The 21,729-nt window shown below is 55.9% G+C and overlaps 2 protein-coding genes across 2 annotated transcripts; one reads left to right on the top strand and one right to left on the bottom strand.

Moving 5' to 3' along the window:
* The first annotated feature begins 401 nt into the window (after positions 1 to 401).
* On the top strand, positions 402 to 6,670 carry Hsh2d (hematopoietic SH2 domain containing). Its single transcript, XM_004647398.2, has 6 exons — positions 402 to 511; positions 2,372 to 2,517; positions 3,969 to 4,058; positions 4,441 to 4,606; positions 4,810 to 4,929; positions 5,887 to 6,670. Exons 2-6 carry the CDS (start codon positions 2,393 to 2,395, stop codon positions 6,397 to 6,399), a joined length of 1,014 nt encoding a protein of 337 aa, XP_004647455.1. The 5' UTR covers positions 402 to 511; positions 2,372 to 2,392; the 3' UTR covers positions 6,400 to 6,670.
* A 1,308-nt stretch (positions 6,671 to 7,978) lies between these two features.
* Positions 7,979 to 13,297, bottom strand: Cib3 (calcium and integrin binding family member 3). Its single transcript, XM_004647368.2, has 6 exons — positions 13,051 to 13,297; positions 12,850 to 12,884; positions 11,080 to 11,191; positions 9,995 to 10,142; positions 8,944 to 9,139; positions 7,979 to 8,284 (listed from the first exon to the last, which is right to left on the bottom strand). Exons 1-6 carry the CDS (start codon positions 13,195 to 13,197, stop codon positions 8,263 to 8,265), a joined length of 660 nt encoding a protein of 219 aa, XP_004647425.2. The 5' UTR covers positions 13,198 to 13,297; the 3' UTR covers positions 7,979 to 8,262.
* Between the last annotated feature and the right edge of the window lie 8,432 nt (positions 13,298 to 21,729).

A 21,729-nucleotide genomic window follows, 5' to 3' on the forward strand; every position in this document is an offset into this window, starting at 1 on the left:
TGGGCAGGAAGCTGCTAGCTGCTGGGCCTGGGAGGAGCACCGCCTATTCCAAAGGGGCCCAGAGCAGGTACCTGCCTTCCTCTGCTTTAGAGTGGGAAAGAAACGAGGACCAACCAGAGACCTGCCTGGGAGCGGCCTCAATTGCTGGCCTCAGTGACGGGAGCTGGTGGAAGTAGCCTCTGTCATTTAGGACATCTCAGGATGGCCATGCCTCCCAGCCGGCAGCCACATGGCAAAGGCGACTTTGGTGACTTCTTGGCCCTCTCATCACCGATGGACATGAACATGGGACTGCAAGCCTGACTGGGCCCTCAGTGCAGGCAGGGACTTGGTGTCATGGTGTCATTGCTCACATTCGAAGAAACAGGAACAGCTGGGGCAGCACCACCCATAATGGTGACACGCAGACCCTGAACCGAAACTTGGCTACCGCAGCACAGCCAGCACCCAGCCACCTGGGCCCTGGGACAGGACGTGTCCCCCCAGCGGTACAGTCTGGCAGCAGAAGCAGGTAGGGCCAGGCGGGAGCAGGGGGTCTGGGAGAGACGACGGGGCGGGCAGGCTTGGCAGGCAGTGTCTGCACAGCTAGTGAGAGCCTGGGTTCCTGAGGGCACCACGGGGAGTTAAAGTCTAAAAGTAGGACCTAGAAGGAAATGGAGGTCCTACTGGGGACACGGGGAGGGCAAAGGAGGAGGGCTGGGCCGGGCCAGGCCTGGTAGTTACCCACCACTGGTGACCTGCTGCTAACTACCTATCACTAGTTACCAGCTACTAGTTAGTTAGCTACTGCTAGTGCCCCACTGCAAAGTACCTACCACAAGTTCAGTTACCAGTTACCCACCACTAGTCACACGTAAGGAGTTCCTGGTTACTAGTCATCTATTACTAGTTACCATTGCTATTTACCCTTGCAAGTTACCCACTGTTGCCTCTACTAGTTGCCTGCCACTACTTACCAATTACTAATTACTAGCTAGCAATTACCCATTGCTAGTGACCCAGCACTAGTTACTAATTACTATTTGCCCATCACTACTTACCATTGCTAGTTACCCATCACTAGTTATGAATCACTAGTTACTTATTGCTAGTTATCCTGAGTTATCCATCTAGTTACTTATTACTAGTTAACCATCACTGGTTACCCACCCTGTCCTCTTCCTCCATGAACAACCAGCCCTAGGAACTTGAAATCAGGGTGGGGACCCCGGGCCCATCAAGCCCCTTCCCACCAGTGGAAACAGCAGATAGGACACCCCATTTCCATAAGACCATGGCTGGGCCAACTGTGGTGACAATGAAGGAGGAGGAAGTATCAGAGCTTTGTCTGGGGAGAGGCAGGGAGGCTGCCTGGGGGAGGAGACATTTGTGCTGGGTCTTGAAGGATCCTTACGAGTTTTCCAAGATGGAAGACGGGAGCGTAGGTAAGCTTGGAAACATGATCCTGAGGCAGTTATGACTAGGGTTCCAGTAAACTGTACAGACAACAATATAGGAAGGTGTGATGTTGGGTGATAGGAATGCAGTCTGAGAAATGTCACTAGGCAGCTATCACCATGCCAATGTGGTGGCAGGCACTGGCATGTGCTGAGGTAGGCCAGCCTGTCACGGTGTGGCTCTGGGCCTGCCTTGGGCATTGCTGCCCTAACCTGTGGCAACTACACCTGGATCAATAGCCCTCGGTGCTGGGTGCAGCTCTGTGATGACTGATGGTCCCCTGCTGGAGGCCCAGGGTTCACCCCAGCACCCAGTGCCAAAAAATGAAAACAGCACCCCTTCCGGGAGATGGCACTCCCCAACTGCAGCTGGAGATCCAAACGGCGGATCTGAACTCAGAGACAGCACTGGCTGTGTGTGCGGACCGGCCCCAACCTGTCTCGGACATAGCCAGCAGTCCTGCATCCAGGCCTCAGGCCTGCTACTCCACGGGCAACAGAAAGCCTGCCTTGTCTGCCGCTCACCACTGTGTCCCCCATGGGACACCCTGTCACAAAGTCCCAGAGAAATACAGCTAGACAGGGCCAGCACAGGGCACAGGCTGGGTCCCAGGCCACCACCTCATGGCTGGATTGGCACCATCTCAGTGCTGTTCATATCAGTGCAGCCTCCTGGCGCCAGCCAAACCTGAGCTGGGGCTGGAGACTGCTTAGGAAGCTGGTGTTCTGGCCATGCCCCACTCCTAGCACTCTGGGAGACCAAGGCAGGCAGATGCCAGCTCCAGCTCATCCCAGGAACATGGTGACCTAGTGATACCTGACCTCAAAATAAAAAACAACAGCTTTGCGGTCCTAGCTGGGTGCTGAGGCCCAGGGCTGCACAGAAGAGGCTGATGCAGGCTCCAGGCCAAGCCTTCTGGTCCTCTTCCCCACAGGTGCCCTCAGGCCTGCAGGCTATGGCAGGAAATAAGATGTTGCCCCCGCCACTGCCCCCTCGCCTGGACTGGTTCGTGCACACCCAGATGGGCCAGCTGGCCCAGGATGGCATCCCTGAGTGGTTCCACGGCGCCATCTCCCGAGGGTGAGGATCATGCACACATACACACACACACACACACAGAGTTCAGTCAGAGTGCAGCAGCTCGGACTTCCTCCTCTATGTGCTGCTGTGCGGCCTCAAGCTAAGTTACTTCCCTCGCAGGAGCTCTTTGTATGCCTTTTCCTTGCCGTCCGGCCCAGAACCAGGGCCTCATGTGCCAAGCAGGCATCCACCACAGAGCAGTACCACAGCCCTTTGGACTTTTTTAATTGCAAGACAGAATCTTGGGCTGGTGAGATGGCTCAGTGGTCTAAAGCACCTACTTAGAACAAGCTCAGCAAAGCGCAGGGACCGCGGTTCAATCCCCCAGCACCACATGCCAGCCAACCCCGCCTCCAGGTGGGCTGAGCTGGCCACACACACACAAAAATAAATAAATAAACACACAAATAAATAAATAAATAAATAAAAAAGATTTAAAAAAAAAAAAAAGACAGAATCTTACTAAGATGCCTAGGCTGGTATTAAATTGGCAAGTCCTCCTGCCTCAGCCTCCAGAACAGCTAGGCTTACAGGTGCGCATCACCAGGCCAAGCAGGAAATACAGGTTTTCACCACATTCTGCATGCAAGGGCCTGAAAGAGTGCCATCGAGGCCAGCAGAGGGACACTGGACACAGTTTCAGAGCTCTGGACCCGTTCCATGCAGTTGAAATAGGACATGGGCCACATATTGCCATTGTAAATCGCCCAGTAGCTCTGCTAAGGAGTAGGAGGCCCAGACATGAGAGTGAGCCTATAACCAGCTCCGTGGGAGGCAGAGGCAGCAGGATCCCAGGTTCAAGTCCAGCCTGAGCCAAGTGACAACTTAGTGAGTTCCTGTCTCAAAACAGAACGTGGGGGGCTGGGGAGATGGCTCAGTAGGGGGCTGGGGAGATGGCTCAGTAGAATAAGCACTCGCCTGGCAAGCGCAAGGGCCTGAGTTCAGTCCCCAGTTCAAAAAAAAACAATGTGAAAAAGGGCTAAGGAATGTGGCTCAGAGTGGTTTCTGGGATTCATACCAACACCACCCCCAAAAATGAAAGTGATAATAACCACTTCCTTTGAGGAGCACCTGGAGATGGCAGGTCCCCCAGGAAAGAATGTGACCTCCCCTGGAGGAGGCTGTGGATGGGAAAGGGACACGCCCTCCTGGGGTCACACAGTGGAGGAGCTTCAGGTGCAGTTTGGAACCCAAGGCACTTGACTGCCACAGCGGAGGCCCATTACTGTCCCCAAAAGTCCTGAGATTGCACAATCAAGAACAACTGGCTTTAGATTGTTGTCCGTGTAGAATTGAACCTGGCAAGCACGAGGTCCTGAGCTTGATTCCTGGTACAAAAAAAGAAAAAGGATAGCATTGGGAGGAATGGCCTCCCAGCCTCGGCCCGGGCTCACCAGCCCTCAGCAGCGCCAGGGCAAGGCAGCGTCCTCCTCACCGGGCTGCCTTTCCAGGGACGCCGAGACCTTGCTGGAGCTGAAGCCCCCAGGATCCTTCCTCGTCCGCGTCAGCCACAGCCACGTGGGCTACACACTGTCCTACAGGTGAGGCTGGGGCATGCCCCGTGGAGCAGGGCCGCTTCGCAAATGCCTGGAGTCCTTGGCCCAGGCTGGCTCCTCCTCGGTGCTGGCAAGCCAGCCACAGAGGATGCTGACCGTCCACCTGGGACCCTGCGGGCTCCGTGAGCCTGAGAGCACACGCAGAGCTGGCTGGCACCAACCGCTTTCGCTTTCACGGAGGAGCCCAGCAAGCATCGCGCCTGCTGTCCATCTGCCCAGCACGCAGCGAGGCCCCCCCCGCCCAGAAAACTTTCCTGGCTGTCGCGTCTGGGCCTGAGCTCTGGCGCCCTCCCCCGAAATGCAAGGCCAGTTCTAGCAGGGAATCCAAGGCAGAGAAACTGTGGGTTCTTCCCTCCGCATGTTGCAGGGTGCAGGACCGCTGCTGCCACGCCATGGTGACGCTGCTGGACGATGGCCGCCTAGTGCTGCGAGGGGAGGACGTGGCCCACACCTCGCTGTGCGCCCTGGTTGCCTTCCACCAGCACAGGCCACTGCAGCCACACGGGCAGCTGCTCACACAGGGCTGCGGGCAGGTGAGCTGCAGGCCGGGATACCCTGCTGGCAGAGGATCCCCGCTAAGCAGTGTGCTCCATGGGTGGCCCCTTGACTGAGCTGCAGGAGGGGGGCTTCCTTCCAAGGAAGTGGGTGCCCGGGTCCTGGATCCCTAGAGACCCCCGGGAGAAGGCGCTGTTCCTCAGCCCTGCTCCAGGACCTGAGTCGCATCTCCTCCACACAGAAGGACCCTGCTACTGTGGACTATGAGGATCTCCTCTTCTGTGCCACCATCCTGGCACAGGACACTGCCAGCCCAGAGCCTGGCCCCGAGGAGCATCAGGGGCCCTGCTGGGGCCCAGAGGTACAAGGGATGGCACCTCCATGTGGCAAGGGGGTGCGGGGCTGACCCCATCAATGGAGGAGCTCCTCCTGGAGGGCGACTTAGGCCCCCGCTGGGCTTAAAGCCTCCTGTCTGAGGTCACCACTAAACCACACTCAGCCTCTCCCCGCCACTGCCGTCCCTGCTGTGGCACAGGTCAGCAGTGACCTCAGCACTTCTGCACATGCTGTCTCTGCTACAGAGCTCCCACACTGTGCTTCTACTTCCAGTGGGCCTTCCAGTGTTCCCTCTGCAGCCCCCGCCTTCCCGGCTGGTCCCCGCAAACAGCCCCTGCCTGCTGGAAGGCACATGCTTCCCCATCAAGGGCGCACCACCCCAGCCCCAGCAACATGGGCCTGAGTCCCGTCTCCAGGGGGTGAAGCTCACTGGAGGGGCCTGAGTCCCATCTCCCAGGGGTGCAGCTTGCCAGAGGGGCATAAGTCCTGTCTCCAGGGGGTGCAACTAACTAACTAGAGTTGAAACTAGCACATGGAATTATGACAGTGCCGGCACTGGGCGGCTCCATGCAGGCTGACGTCATGCCTCCGCCACAGTCCTTCCTGACATCTCCTGAGGTCTGCGCTTTCTCCTGCGCTTGCTTTTGTCTCAGTGCTGCCGGCTCACACTGAGGTCACAAAGCCCCTGTGGTGGCAGCATCTGAGACAGAATTGAGTGCTTTCCCTCTGCAGCCCTTCGCTGTGGGCCATCTGGGTTTCTTGACCTGGTGGGGTTGAAAGCACCCAGGGCCACCTCCAGCCACCACACAAGTCCACATGCCAAATCCAAACTGGGAGATGGTGCCACCATGTGGGATGGGACCGATGGATGGGACAGCTGCGGGGTGGTCCCTGCTGCAAACAGGGCACACACATGCCTCCAGGGACAGGGCAGGTGGTGGCTGGGGGGCGCCTGCCCAGGTCTCCCTTGCCTCCACTTCAGGGTCCTCCAGCACCCGCCCAGCTGCATCCACCGAAGGACAAGGCAGTGTCTGCAGAGAAGGCGACCAAACCGGTGGAGCAGGTCACCTCCCTCTGGCCCCCAAGGGTGCCTCTGCAGCAGGCCAGTCAGAAACTTTGGCAGCATCTCAGAGCACTGCCCGCAGTGGGCAGGAGGGTCCAGCAGCGGCTGAAAGGCCACCTCGACGCTATGAGCCTGACGCCACTCTCAGGTGCCTGGCCGTCAGCGCCGACCCCCTTCTCTAGGACCACAGCAGACAGTCAGGGACAAAGAGCCCCCAGGGAGCCTCATGTGGCCACATCCATGAGGGAAAGTGACACTCCTTCCAGGAAGGCCACCAGGCCTGCCACCTGGAGCAAGGCGACCCCAGGGAACAGAGGCTGGCACCAGAAGCTCAGGAGAACGCTGTCTGCCCAGCCACCTGAGCCGACGGTGTCAGAATGGCTCCCTGAGGAGTACCTGCCCCCCCCACCCTTCGCCCCTGGGTACTGCTAGAGATTTCACCCAGCCGAGCCCCTCAGTCCTGGACCCCTGCATGCGGGGAGCAGTCTGTGACCTCATCACCCAGCCAGTGACCAGCGTCGCAGCAGAGAGTGGGGCCCGCTCTACGCCCACCCAGCCCTCCTTGGTGGCTATGATTTTGCACTTGGTACCCACCATTGCCGATCTGGGGTTCAGCCACCATGCAAGGAAAACGGTCTCTGAAGAAGCGCAAGGAGGCTGGACGCAGTGGCATGTGCCTGTCGTCCAGCACTTGGGAGGCTGGGGCAGGAGCATCTCCCAGAGTGAGGCCAGCCTGTATTACACAGCCAGACCTTGTTGCAAAAACCAAAAACTGAAACTAAAAGTTGCATACTTGTGGATGTGTGCAGAAGGACATTTTCTTCGCAGGGCAGGGCCACTGGCACTGTGCGGTGGGGATGGGGGTGAGTGTCGGAGCCGCTGGGGTGGCAAGGCTGCAGAGGGATCCCACACTGTTAGCTGAGGGACTTGCGCACCCCAGGACGGTGGTGTCCCTGGGTCCCACAGCCCAAGGGTGCTGGGGGTGTCTTCTATGGCCCTGAGCAAGTCCACCAGGGACTTATACTCCCTGAGCTGGAGAAGAATACATTTCAGGGGCACCAGTGTGGCCACAAGCACAAAGTTTTGGTGGCAGCTCAGACTTGAGCCCAGGACCACAGCCCTCTTGCACATGGTCTGCACACTATGCAAACCATGCTGCAGAGCCTGGGTCAGCAAGGCCACCTCCCCAGGAGGTTGAAACTGTGGACAAAGATGGCTTGGGGCTCAGCAACACATGGTCAGCATCAGCACTCGGGGACAGGCGGGAGGCTGAGGCAAGAGGCTCCCTGCACATTCAAGGCCAGCCTGGGGTACATAGTGAGACACTGTCTCAAAAAGGATAGAGTCTGGGGATGGAGCTCAATGTGAAAGCTCTGGGTTCAATGCCAAGTACTAAAACATGTAAAAATACAAAAGGGAGGAGGCCCCAGGGTGGTGGAGATGGGCTCTGGAGGGAATCTCAGGTCGTGGTGCAGCGTGCCCTTCGGGGAATCCAGCCCTCTCTGAGCCAGTTCCTCACCTGGATGCTGAAGAGAGGGCAGGCTCTCCTCCTCAGGGGGACCTGGAGGTCACCCTGGGGACACAGTAGTTTCCTTTTTTCTTTTCTTTTTTTCTTTTTTTGGCAGAACTGGGGATTGAACTCAGCCCCTTGCGCTTGCCAGGGAAGCGCTTATTCCACTGCGCCATCTCTCCAGCCCCTGTTCAGTAGTTTCTTAACCAATGCAGCTGGCAGCAGGGCCATTCTGAAGCCCTGGCGCACACCTTTGAGCCATGCTGCTGGGGCAGGCATGAGGCTCCCAATCCCAGCTGTGTCAGCCCCACCAGTGACTCCTCGAGGTGTGGCCTGGCTCCCTCCAGGGGACAGCGTGACACAGTAGAGGGGCAGTGTGTGTAACTGTGAAGTGCAGTCCCCACCTCTGCAAATGGCTTCCCTGTCACTCCCCCTCAGAACGTCCCCAGGACAGGGACAAGAAGAGACCCGAGGTGCCAGCAGTGACTCAGCCCGGGCCGTTGGGTACACACCCACCTGCCATTGCCCCACAGACACACAGGTGGCACTGCCACCTTTGCGAGGACAGCGATCCAGAAGCTGACGCAGACATCCGTGCAAGCCATGAATGTGGCCCAGAGGGGGCCGCCACCCCAGGCAAACAGCAGGGTACCGTGGACACAGAACCTCCTGCCACCCAGCCTCTAGACCAAAGATGGACCTGGGAAGGAGGGACAGCAGGTGTGACTTAGTGACTCTTTATTCCCATGGCAGCCCTGCTGCAGCTCCTCCTGGGGACACCCTCCTCAGATGCGGATGTGGAAGGTGCTGGAAAGAAAAGCGAATCAGTGCCAACAACCGAGACGCGCCTCCTGGCCTGCGGCCGCGGTCACACCAGTGCTATGATGCTGTGCCAGTCAAACTATCCATGGACACAGAGCTGTGATTTTGTACCATTGTCACTAGACACGGAAGCTGCTGCTTTCGTCTTCTCCTTTTGTTGGAGACAGCCTCTCAGTAGTTGCCAGGCTGGGCTTAAATGTGTGATCCTCCTGCCTCAGCCTCCCAGACTGCTGGGCTGACCCATGTCTGCCATGACGCTAACTGGACTATTCCTAGGCTCACCCGTGTGAAATGTAAAACCTGGTCTAGGCTCATGAAAAGTCCAGAAACAGGACAGGCGAGGTCTGCGGCTCCCCCTTCGCCAGCCCTGTGCTAACTCCCAACTCCACTTCAGCCCTGCAGTAGGGCTCGCATCGGGCCCCAGGCTGCCGAGTAGAGCTGTGCAGGCTGTTCCCCATGAAACTGTTGGGGCAGGGAGACCGAACACCGAGGCGCCGAATTCACCCACAGGAGGCACCCCGGGGCCCCCAGCCATCCCCAGATGCAGGGCTGCGGCCAGGAAAGCAGACGTTTCCCAAGGTCGAACATGAATCAGCGGAGGACTTCCCATGACAGTCTCTGTCAGGATGGGGGCGGGGTGTCACCTGAGGAAGTCGGGGGCCCGCAGGATCATGTTCCGGAAGTCCTCCAGGGACAGCCGCCCATCGTGGTCGCTGTCCGCCTCATCCAGCACCTTCTCACACACCAGGCTGACCTCCTCAGCACTCAGCTCGCCCCGGGTCAGCCGAGTCACCGTCTGCTCCAGGTCCCAGGCGCAGATGTAGTCATCATTATTAAAGTCTGTGGGGCACAGGGGTGTGGATGGCAGGTGGCGCCGTGTAGACATCTCAGTATCTTGTGACAGGAGGAAACTGAGGTACTGGGGAGCGCCCAAGACCAATGAGTAGATTCTGGACCTTTCTTTGGGATGGGCAGGAACCAGCTGGGAATAATTCATTCGTTCATCTGAGTTACCTATGGAGAGTGTACTCGGTGTGTCTGCTATCGTGGTAACTTACTCTTACTCACTAACAAGGTATTTATGTATTCTCCCCTGGGTCTGGCGGACTGAACCCAAGGCCTTCATGCTGAGCTACACTGCTAGTCCTTTTTCATGGTTTTATTTTGAAACATGGTTTTGCTAAGTCACTAAGTTCCCCAGGCAGGGTTCAAACTTGGGATCCTCCTGCGTCAGCCTCCCAGGGGGCCGGGATTACCGGCATGCTTCACCACGCCTGGGTCAAGTATGCCTTGAGTGCCGGCTGTGTGCCTGGCAAAGAGGCGACTTCACATTCGTGCTCCCAGTCGTGTCTAGTGAGCGCCTATGTGGCGTACGTGCGTGTTTGTCCCCCCTCTCTCACGACTATTTACTGGGGGCCTGGGAGAAACCAGAAGCTACTTTCCTTCTCCTTGTGTATTCATTCAGCGACTGTTCACTGCTGTCATGCCTGTCCCCACCCTGGTCTGGGAACAGATCCGCGCAGAGGTGCAGCTGGGTGGCCAGGCCTGCGTGCCTGGCCTGTGCCTGGGTCCCGTCCTCAGCACCGCCTGACCGAGGCAAGCGACAGAACTGAGGGCGCGCGACAGCAGGGCACCCCGGCCTGCCGAGGCTGAGACCCGCGGCGCCCTCGCGCTCGCGCAAACCTCTGCACGCACCATAAATTTTGAAAGCGTAGTAGGCCTTCAGGTCTCGCGGGGCCATCTCACTCATCACGGAAAACATGTCCAGAAAGTTGTCTAGCGTCATGTGGCCGTCGCCGTCATCGGAGAAGACCTGGGCGATGCGCTGGCGGAAAGGGTTGTCCTGGGACAAGAAAGGTACCGGGAGGGGCTCCAGGGTCCGTCTGCATCAGCCCTCGCGGGACCTCAGGACCCGGCCCAGAAGGCTCCCATAGAGCCAGCCTACACACCACCGGCTTGGTGGTCTTGTTGGAGCACCGCGTGCCCAGGGGAAGCCGGTGCAAGCGGTCCATTGGTCCATTCGTGTGCGGGCGATGATTGGGTGTGGAGTTAGACATGTGACTCTATTTGGCCAATCAGAGGCTTCCCTGGACACACACACACACACACACACACACACACACACACACCGTTGAGTGGGCGTTTCCTGAGCGTCCTGGTTCCAGCCATACCTGGCACTAACCCCGCTCCTGGGTTATTTTCCTTTTCAGTTCTGAGGATTGAACTCAGAGCCTTTGCATTGAGTTATATCCCTGGTTCTGTCCTGTTCTGTTTGGTTTTGCTTTTGCAGAACCAAGGATTAAACTCAGGCCCTTGCGCTTGCCAGGAAAGCGCTTGTTCTACTGAGCCATCTCCCTGGCCCTGGTTCTGTATTTTAAATAAGGTCTGGCTAAGTCACTAAATTGCCCAGGCTGGGCTTGAAAAGGCAGTCCCCTGCCACAGCCTTCCAGCGTGCTGGAATTACAGTCATGGGACACCACATGCAGTTTGGAATAGCTTCTTGTTCTTGTTGTTGTTGTTGTTTCAGATAACCCAATCCAAAAAGATCTACCTTTCTGTCAGTACTTACAAATCCCCTTACCTATGTGGTTTCACCCCATCGCCTAGCACCCCGGCTTTGATCCTGCCTGCTGAGCTGTAATTGTGTGAGTTGGTCAAGGGTGCTAACTTCTCTGGCCCTGGCTTTCTCATCTTTTGTAATTGGGGTCATGGTGGGCTCTGCCTGCAGTGCAGAATGCCAGGAGGGGCCCCTGACCACGTCCCCTGCTCCCCAGCCACACCTTCAGCTCTGGCATGCTGCCGATGAGCTCGTAGGGCACCTTCACAGCTGGGCAGCCGGTGTAGTCCAGGGGCACGAGCTGGGGCGCCAGGTCCTGGTAACGGTAGAAGAGCCTGGTGGGGAGGGATGCCAGGGATGGAGCCAGAGGAGGAAGGGGCTTGTCCCACCTCACCTGGCAGCTGTTCAGCCACACTGCCCAGGGCTGGGTCTCCAGGCGCCGCTGGCCCTGGGTCTGACCCTCAGCCACCAGCAGATGGGACCAACATGGGGCGAACACCCCAAGGACGGGGAAGGCTGCGAAAGGAAACGCAAGCCAGGGAGAAGAAAGGGATCTCTGGAGGAGGGGTGCTGACGCTGGCTTGGCAGCAGGCGCGGGAGCTCACCAGGGAGCCGGGGTTGGCCAAAGGGAGTGTGCGTGTGGCCTAACTGTGTCGCAGCGAGCGTTCAGAAAGCCCCGAGTATTCTCTACAGCTCTAGACATCGTCACGTTGTCACCAAGACAGTCTCTGCAGCCCTTACACTTTCCCTCTTTCTCTGTAAGAAACTAGCTTCTCCCAAAAGCCAGGTCAGAGGCAGACTACTGTTGTGTGGTTTTTCAAAGGACACAGCATCTAACACCACTCACACCCCCGCCTGCAGACCGGCTCTCCGCCACACGCCCCCGCCTGGAGGCGCTGCACCTGCGTGGTGGAGGCTGCGTGGTGGAGGCTGCGAGGCAGAGGCTGCGTGGTGGAGGCTGAGCAGCTGCCACGCCAGGGGCGCTTGCTGACTCTGGGCTCTCCAGCCGCTGGGGCTGTCTCCAAGGGGGGTAGAGCAGGGGTTGGCGGGCCCTGGGAGGTGCCCCTCCCCCAGCCCACAAGCCTGGTAAGAAAGCTGCACCCGGCAGCTCAGCAGGAGCCCAAGGGTGGTCCTGACCCCTGCGTCCCTCCCAGGGTTCCCTCGATGAACAGTGCCTGGAGCGTGGGTTCCCCTGCAGCCTTTGGCACGTCCCCCTTCCTCTCCAAGCCTCGGTTATTCCAGTGATTAGGAAGCTTGGGACAGGCAAGATGCCAGCCTGCAGTGTCCTTGTGGCTCTGCACATCTGCCAGGGGCGTGAAGTCCACCTGGCTCTATCCCAGCCTCAGTTTCCCAGACAGTAATCTGATCGCAATGGCCAAGGTGACCCCACAGCTGTCCAGGCTCAGACAATGGGCTCCCTGGCGAGAAGTGCACCCATCAATAATGGATGCCCGTGCCCACACTCAGGGCCCGACCCTGCCCTCACGGCCACCGAAGCCCAACCGGCTTGGGTTTCATGGCTGCCAGGCCATCGGTTGGGGCCCCTGGACAAAGCCCCAAGGCTGGATGACGACAGGGTGCTCATGTGTGCCAGCTCACTGGGCTCATGGCCAGCAGACGCCACAGTGCCACCCACAGCCCAAGGTTGGCTGCGTGCTCTGCAGGGGTGCTGAGGTGCCACCCCCACCCACAGGCCTCCCTGGGAGGAAGCCCCAGCTGGTCAGTAACAACAGGACAGCATGCGGGCTTCACTGTTGTTGTGAGACAGCGTCTCGTTATGCAGCTCAAACAGGTCTTGAACTCCACATGGCCCCGGCTGGCCTGGAACTTGCAGCAATCCTCCTGCCTCAGCCTCCCCAGGGCTTGGATGACAGGCCCACATATGGCTTCTCTGTGTGCCCACTGCAAGCACTCTCATGCTGTGACACACCAACACACTGGGTCACCCCGTACAAAGGTCCCCAGCTCTGCACAGGGCCCTCCCCCAACTTACCTCATTATCTCCTTCCTGGTGAAGAATGTGCAGTCCTGGGGACAGAGGTGCGGCCTTAGCTCTGGCCTCATCTTGGGCCTGGCCCCCGTCCCCTCTATGGCCCGACCCACTCAGGCAGCCTGATTCCCACAGAGCTCTGCGGGAGCCCACGCTGTGCACAGCCAGAGGAAGGGGCTGTCCCATGCCCGCCACCATGCCCACCTGATACTCCTCGAGTTGCTCACGCGTGAACACCGTCTGCTTGCTGCCCATGGTGAGGACCACGGCCTCCAGGGTGCCAGGGTCAAGCAGCTGCGGCCAGCGTGTGGGCAAGTGTTCTGCCTGCCTGTCACCCCCACACCGCCCCATCACCCCCAGCCTAGCAGACTCAAGTTACAGCCAAGCTTTCTGGGTGGCCTGCGATGGCATCCAGGGGCAAGGACAGGGGCTCGGACAGGTCACCGGGGCCCTCTGTGGGGAGCCACAGCAGCCAGCCATGGCAAAGCTGGGTCTGGCCCTATCAGGACACAGGAGGGTTGGCAGGAAGGCTGGACCGCCCCAGCTCAAACCCCACCCCCTCTGAGCACTGCTGCTGGGATGTCAGTTCCCTGTACACCTCCCTTGTAGCGTCCCTTGAGGATCTAAGGAGGTAAGGGACCACGGCGGGCACAGGAGCCAGCTCCTGGCCCAGGGAAGAGGACCAGGCTCTGACAGGGATGCACCTGCCATTCCTGCCACCTGCTGTGTCCTGGTGGGGGAAATGACCCAAGGCCACAGTCTGAGGACCCCTGGGCTTAGTCATACCAGCAGAGCCCTCCAAGCAGGGCTTGCCAGGCCTTTGCTGCTCCTGTGGGCACCCAGCATCCTCCGAGTGGAGGCAGGGCGCTGCCCCTGCCAGCCTTAGCCAGACCCAGAATCTCGTGCTGAGGACCAGTGGGATCAGGTGTTCTCCAGTCCATGTCCGCCGACTGTGGGACCACACATATCCCCTTTCCTCTCCAGCTCAGTTTCCTGGGCCTCTGCACCCCAAGACCCTGAACCCCATTTACCCCCACACTTTTCTCATCCTGCTACCAACCTCCCAGCAGGCAGTGCTGCTGCAGCCTTGCCAGCTACAGTCTGGGCAACCGGAGTCTGCCCCTGTCCTGTGCCCTGTCACACAGATGGCACCCTAGAGCCCCCCAAGGATGAAGGCTAAAAGCCAATGACTCCCAGAAAAAGGAACAGGAGGAGAAGGAAGAGGAAGAGAGAGAAGAGCAGCCACCAGGCGTGATGGCGCACCTGTGTCATCCCAGCACTAGGGGAGCACAAGAGACTGTGACAGGAGGATCACCATTAATTCAAGGCCAGCCCAGGCTCCATAGTGAGCTCCAGGGCCAACTTGAGCTACATAGCAAGACCTTGTCTCAAAACCAAAAATCCAGTGACACCAGGCTTGGGTGAGGAGGGGACAGGAAACAGCTGGAATTCTTGAGCTTCACTGGGACTCAGCTGCCCCTTCCAGAGAGGCCGGCAGGGCTGTGGCTGACGGAGGCAAACCTGCACTTCCCACTGGAGCCGGCAACCACGTTCCTGGGCATTTACCTGATAGGTAGAGCGACCTCTGTCCCAGCCAGGCGTGGTGGCACACACCTGTGATCCCAGCACCTTGGGAGGCTGAAACAGGATTGAACGTTAAAGAAAAGAAAAAGAAAGGAAGACCAACCAGTGTGGGCAACTTAGTAAGATCCTGATTCAAAATTTATTGTTACTTATTTATTTATTTATTTATTTGCGGTACTAGGGATTGAACTCAGGGCCTAGGCGCTTGCCAGGCAAGTGCTAATTCTACTGAGCTACCTCCCCGGGCCCTCAAATTTTTAGAAAGGGCCAGGACATAGCTCAGCATGAAGGTCCCAGGTTCAATGTTCTGCACTGCCCACACCTATATTCAATGAAGAGTCAGTCCTCCTGTAAATTCTAGCCTGTGCCTGATAGTTATAGATCAACATGGACTCATCGGCTGCTCATTCATAAATAGAGGTTTCTTGCACAGTCGTGGGAACCGCAGCTACATGGGAAACCTGCATCCCTTTCTGCTCAATGTGCTGGAAACTTAACTGCTCATTTAAACGTTCTAGTAGGATATTTTTCGATTGTTGTGGCGGCTTAGCTAAGGACCCGTTTAAGCGGGGTGCCCAGCTGACCTGAGGCAGCGCAATGCTGGGTGTGGAAGGCAGCTGAGACTGGCTGCCACTGGCATCAAAGCTGAACAGGAGGGAGGACGGTGTCGTTTGATTCTCCTGAGAAGCTAGCAGAGGCTGGTCATCCTGCAGCGGACTTGCTGTCACCATCGGGGAGGAGCTCAGGCCCTCGCTGTCACTGAGAACAGCCTCCATTCTCTTCGGGGGAGCGCTGGCCCTTGCCTGAGCCTCTGCCCCCTGGCTCCGGGGCAGAAGCCCAGCCTGCTGGCACAGACCCTTTGCCCCACCAATGCAGACTTTCTAGCTCCCACCGCTGACCTTCGAGCCTTCCCAGTGCAGATCCTTGAGCCAGACTTGCCTCAGACACTGGTGCAGGCTCTGGGTTCCAGCGGGACTCTGCCGGCATCGGTGTGGGATCCAGGCCTCGGCGGGATTCTGAGGGTCTCCGGTGCGGGAAGATGTGCCTGCCCTGTTCTACATCTGACTGTAGTCAGCATTGACTGATACCATTATGGTCACCAAGAAACCTGCTCATGCATACAGAATGGAAAAGATAATTTCAAGTCATGATTCCAGTAAGAGACTAAAATATTTTTTGTTTTTGTTTCAGTAGAACCGGGGTTTGAACTCAGGCCCTTGTGCTTGCCAGGGAAGCACTTATTCCACTGAGCCATCTCCCCTGCTGGAGACTAATATGCATAACACAGAAAAACTCCAGGCCCCGAGATAGCTCAGTGGACTAAAGCGCCTGCTTAGGCGAGTTTAGGCAAGAGCAGGGACCCCGTTGATACCCAGCCCCACCCCCAAGGCGGGTTGAGCTGGCCGCAGTCTGGGTGTAGTGGCACATGCCTGTAATCCCCATGCTGGAGAGGCTGAAAGCAAGAGGAACACCACGAGTCTGAGCTGCAAGTGACACTCTGCGACAACCAAACACATGAAAGAAAGAAAGAAAGAACTACAGCTCAATACAAATAAACCAAGAAGAAGCATTAGGCTGAGCAAAAAGCTCTGTTTTTCCTTAGGACAAAGCCCTGAGCTGCCCCGCGGTGCGTGGTGGCGCAGCTGAGCCTCCGGCCCACCGCCCTCTGCAGCACTTCGCTTCTCCAGTGCGGCAAGTGTCCGGCACCGTGACTGGAGCAAGGTGATGGTGAACGCCGCCACCCTGCGTTCTGGACACCTGCATGAAATGTGCAGAATCCACTCTCTGCTCTCTTGCAGGTGGGGGAATGAGTGAATTGGGGGTGGGGGTAACAGAACAGTTCTACATCTTAGCTATAGTGTTTGGTGTGCTAAAAGTGTTTGGAGAAATTGAATTCAGCAGAGTATATTTGAGCAAAGAAGAACCAAATGTTCCCAGAGTTCCTCCTGCAAGCTCAGTGTTTGTTTCAGGTTTTGTTTTTTGTGAAAACAGTTGTCTTTTTGAGACAGGGTCTCACTATACAGTTCAGGCTGGCCTTGAACTCAAAATGATCTTCCTGCCTCAGCTTCCCCAGTAGTGGGATTACAGGTGTGTAATGGGGAACCTGAGGCAGGAGGATCACTACAAGTCGGAACTGCGTAGAGAGACCCTGTATCAAATAAATAAACGGAAGGGAAGGAAAGGAAGGGGAGGAGAGGGGAGGGGAGAGGAAGGGAGGGAAGGAAGAGATAACAGAGAGGAGGGAAGGGGAGGGGAGGGGAGGGAGGGGAGGGGAGGGTCCCTGACCAGCCGGCTGCAGCTGGGCTTTTGCCTGCTGGCACTTGGGATGGTCAGTTGGCTGCTATGACTGGCCGAAGCTTGGCCGCCGGAATTGTTCAGACTGCATTTGAGATTCTGATTCGCCTGCCTCAGCCTCCCCTGCACTGGGATGGCAGGTGTACACCCCCCTGCCCAGCTATTTTACAAGATGTTGTTCTTCACTCCAGTGGATTTCAGTTTCAACCATACTGTAGTTTTTTAAAAGCCACAGGATTCTTAAACATCCTAACATCTGAGGAACGGCACATTTCTTAGGTAATGCATATTTTTTTAAACTTTCATGTGGCTGCAGTGGTGTGGCACATACTCAGGAGACTGAAGCAGGGGATCGCAAGTTTGAATTTAGCCTGGACATTAGTGAAACTTTATGTCAAAATACAATAGGACTAGGGTGCCACTCAGTGGTAAGAGTTTGCCTAGCATGCTGGGGGCCCTAGAGTCCATCTCTAGCCCTGCAGGAAAAAGCAAGCAACCCAGTGTGGTGGCACACGCCTGTAAGCCTAGCGCTCAGGAGGCTGAGGCAGGAGGATTGCGGTAAGTCTGAGGCCATGCTGAGCTGCAAGGTGTGCTCAAGGCCAGCCTACACTACAGTGAGACCCTGCCTGAAATAAAATGATAAATGAAAACAAAAGCAAACAAACAAAACTCACCTACTTACTTATTTTCCATACTGGAGTTTAAACCCGAGTCCCCACATGCTAGGCAAGCACTGAACCACTGAGGACACCCACAGCCATTTTATTTTGATACAGGATCTCACTGATTTGCTCAGGCTGGGCTCAAACTTGTGACCCTCCTGCCTGAGCCCCCCAAATGGCTGGGTTCCCTGTACCTGACACCAGCCTTTTCTTACAATCAGGCCACATTTACGATCTTCTGGGGAGGCTCGGGGGTGCCCTCCTCGCCCCAGGCCCGGGTCTCCGTGGTGGCTCTGTGATGTCGTGGGTGGCACTGCAACATTGCTCCACACTCAAGCTCTGTTCTCGAGAGACAGTGACGATTTTTTATTGCGTTTTGTTTGTTTGTTTGTTTTTGGTTTTGGTGCTGGGGATTGAACTCAGGACCTTGCACTTGCCAGGCAGGTGTTTATGCCATTGAGCGGTGTTATGGTTTGTGTCTTGTTGTCCCCCCAAAGCCTCATGTAGTCATGGGGTGAGGACTTCTAGAGTTTGTGTTAACTCATGATCCACTGGGATTATGTGGAATACAAGGCTGGGATTATGGGTCTTAGTACTGCTGGGATTACCCATAGGTGGGTAAGTACTGGGAAGTAGCCATAGGTGTGAGTACTTCCCCTACCCTGGGGCAGGTGATCTGCATTACAATGTAAGGTGGGAAGAGAAGCCAACTGCTTGAGCTGCTGCTACCCCTCCCTTGCACTCTTGCTCTTTGCCTCCGCCATGAAAGGTTGCTTTCTGCTCTGTGCTGCTCTGCGTTGGACCCAGCTGAGTATGGACTGAAACCTCCAGTAACTGTGAACTAAATAAAACTTTCCTTCCTTCATTTTGAGTGTCGGGTATTTGTCCCAGCAACGAGAGAAGAGTAACTAAGACAAGCGGTCTCCCCAGCCCCTGAGAGGGTTTTTTTTTTTCGTTCTTTTTTTGTGGGGGGGGAGGATCTACAGGGTGTTCAGGGTCTCACTACTAAATCGGACTCCTAGTAATCCTCCTGTTTACAGCCTCCCAACAGCTGGGATTACAGGCGAGCGCCACCACGCCCAATCTGAATTACCACCTCAGCGCGCCCCGGGGGCGGGGCCTGCACCACAGATCAGGGATGGAAGCCCCAGCAGGCCCCTGCTCCTGCTTGAAGGCACTTTAATCTGCTGAGCTATTTGGCCAGCGCTTTTTTCTTTTTAAGGAACTTTCTATCTTATTTATTTACATTTTAATGCATTTACTACATGGGATACAGGGTCTCACTAAGTAGATCGGACTCGTAGTACTTCTCCTGTTTTCAACCTCCCAAGTGCTGGGATTACAGGCATTCACCACCACATCCAGTCTCAATCGCCTTCTTAGCTTGCCCCAGGGGCAGGGCTGGCGCAGCACACTGGGGAGTGAACCCTGGCTGCTGCACTCTGCCTAAGGAGGCATTTTAGTGTGCTGAGCTATCAGGCTGGCCCTAGATATTTTTTTTTTAAATGCTCTTAGGGTCAGGGAGATAACTCGGCAGTCTAAGCACCTGCGTGGCAAACACAAGGGCCAGGATTCGATCCCCAGTACCATATGTCGTGCCAGCCCCACATTGAATCAGCCACTGAAACAGGGCATGGTGGTGCACGCCTGCAATCCCAGCACTGGGGAGGCTGAGAGAGAAGGATCACTATGAGTTAAAGCTGCATAGTGAGACCCCGTACCAAATAAATAAATACAATAAAATCGTGAAAATGTTCTTAGCTGAGCACAGTGGCACATAGCTGTACTCCCAGCCCCTCGGGAGGCTGGGGCAGGAGGGTCTCTCGAGGCTGACCAGGGTTCTGTGGACAGCTTGGGCAACATGCTGCAACCTCTGCTCCATGCCCCGCGCCCCACAAAAGTAACTTGGCAGTGCATCCTCTAAATAAGAACCTCAGGGGACCACCGCCAGCACAGTGCTTCCGCTGCATGGATACAAGCAACACGGAATAATGAAAGTCTAAGTACTGTATTTAAATCTCGTGATGCTCTGACGGAGATGAAATGTGAGTTAGGTGAGCAAAGCGCACTGCGCAGCCGGGCGAGTGAGCCAGCTCGCGCGTGTCACCCAGCGCTCAGGAAGGCCGAGGCAGGAGGACTGCAAGCTGCAGCCCAACCAGCCACACAGTGAGTCAGAGCAATCTTGTCTCAAAATAAACAAACAGGGCTGGGGCACAGTTGAGTGCAAAGGCCCAAGGTCAGGCTCCAGAACCAGGAAAAAGTGCTGACAGTCCTGTCCATCAGGGGACAGAAATCCACGGGAGTGCGCGCCAGAGCACTCAGCTGCTCCCTTGGTTTGTGGGGGCACAGCTGAGCCTGCAGGCCACCACCCTCGGCTGCGCCTCACCGGCTGGGTGAGTGTGTCGTCCCATCCTGTAACTGGGACAGGGTCATGGCTAATGAACCCTGCCGCCAGGGTGGACGGTGTCACAGTCACTCAGGGTGTCGTGCCTTTGTCTCCCTCTGTGTAGGGAGGAGGGTTTGCCTCCTGGGGCTGCTGCAGGCGTGAGCGAGCCACACAGCCCTGCCCTGCAGCTCGCGCCTGCTGGAGCTCTGGGCACCAGTCGTCCGCCCACCCGCAGGGGACCTGGGGTCCCGCAGCCACTGTGAGGTCACCATTCTCTGCGTTTCCCTGGGCTGGGCTGGAGCCAGGGCCTACACCGGCTGTCAGTGTCACTCTGTCTTTTTTCTTGGTAATTTTAGGCACATAATGATCACATCCGACGTGGAGCCTGTGCCCATACCGGATGCATCTTGCTGCTGGCTTTTCCCCAGTCCCCTCCCCTCTTCAGCCCCTCTTCCCCTCCTCACTTAGGAAAGCTCTCTTTCCATTTTTCCTTTCTTTTCTCATCACTTTTCCTTCCCTTCCCTTCCTTTCTCCTGCGCGGCCCCCAGTTCTCCTTCCTGCTTGAACATTTTCTTCCCATTTCACAACATCTGTGACACATTTTGGTCCTTATTTACACTTTCCATTTCTTACACCAGAGAAACGATGTGATACTTTCAATTGAGTGTCTGCTTTATTCACTTTGGAGCACGGTCTCACAGCACCTCCATGTACCTAGACAGGCCTGACGCTTAGCCCTCCGAGGCTGAGTAGTACTCCACTGCGTCTAAAAAACCGTATCTTCTTGTTTATTGTTTTTTGTTTTTTTGGCGGAACAGGGGATTGAACTCAGGCCCTGCGCTTGCCAGGGAAGCGCTTATTCCACTGAGCCATCTCCCCAGCCCCCTAAAACCGTATCTTCTTAATCCATTACCCCATAAAAGAGAATTGGGCTGTTTCCAAGACTTAGCTGTCATAGACCGTAGAAACATGCACGTGCATATATCACTGTGCGATAATGCTTTGAATTCTTTTGGGAAGATATCGAGGAGGGGAATAGCTGGGTCCAACAGAACATCTACTTTTAGTTTCCCCTCGCCACCTGATTTCCACAGTGGTTGCACCAGCCTGCACTCCCACCAAGAGTGGAGAAGGGCTCCTTTTTCCCCACCACCCCTCCAGGGGGTTATCGGCTGACTTTTGTTGTTGTTGCGGAACCGGGGATTGAACTCAGGCCCTTGCACTTGCCAGGGAAGCGCTTAGTCCACTGAGCCATCTCCCCCGCCCATATCAGTCGACCTCTTGATGAGAGACATTCTTTCTGGGGTGAGATGCAATCTCAGCATTGTTTTAATTTGCATCTCTGGAGTGACCAGTGTGCTTGAACTTTTTCTCATATATTTATTTGCCATTTCAATTTCATTAAAGAGTTTGAGAAGTAGCAGCACTACTTCTTTGCTAAGTTTCTTGTACAATTCAGCAGCAAATCCACTAGGGTTTTTCTTTGTTGGTAGGTTTGTAATTACATCTTCAATTTCATTGACTGATATTGTATGTTTATAATTTTTATATATTCTTGATTCAGCTTTGGAAATTCATATGTATCTAGGACTCTGTCCATTTCTTCTGTTTTCCACCTTATTAGACTACAGGGTCTCCAGACAGACGTTAATGGTCTTCTAGATTTCTACAGGACCTGTTGGGATTTCCCCTTTTTTCATTCCGAATGGCATAAATTTGAATCTTTTCTTTCCTTTTTTGATAGGGTTGGCTAGGGGCTTCTCAATTTTATTTAATCTTCCAAAAACCAAAGTCTTTGATTTGTTGATTCTTTGTATTTTTGTATTGTTGTCTTAATCTCCATAATGTCTGCTCTGATCTTTACAATTCCCTTCTCTGTACTAGCCTTGGGGTTGGCTTGCTCTTCTTCTTTTAGAAGCTTTACATTCAACATTAAGTAGTTTATTGAGATTATTC

This window comes from Octodon degus, unplaced genomic scaffold (genome assembly GCF_000260255.1).
Source record: "Octodon degus isolate 3935 unplaced genomic scaffold, OctDeg1.0 scaffold00304, whole genome shotgun sequence".
Classification (NCBI taxonomy): Eukaryota; Metazoa; Chordata; class Mammalia; order Rodentia; family Octodontidae; genus Octodon; species Octodon degus.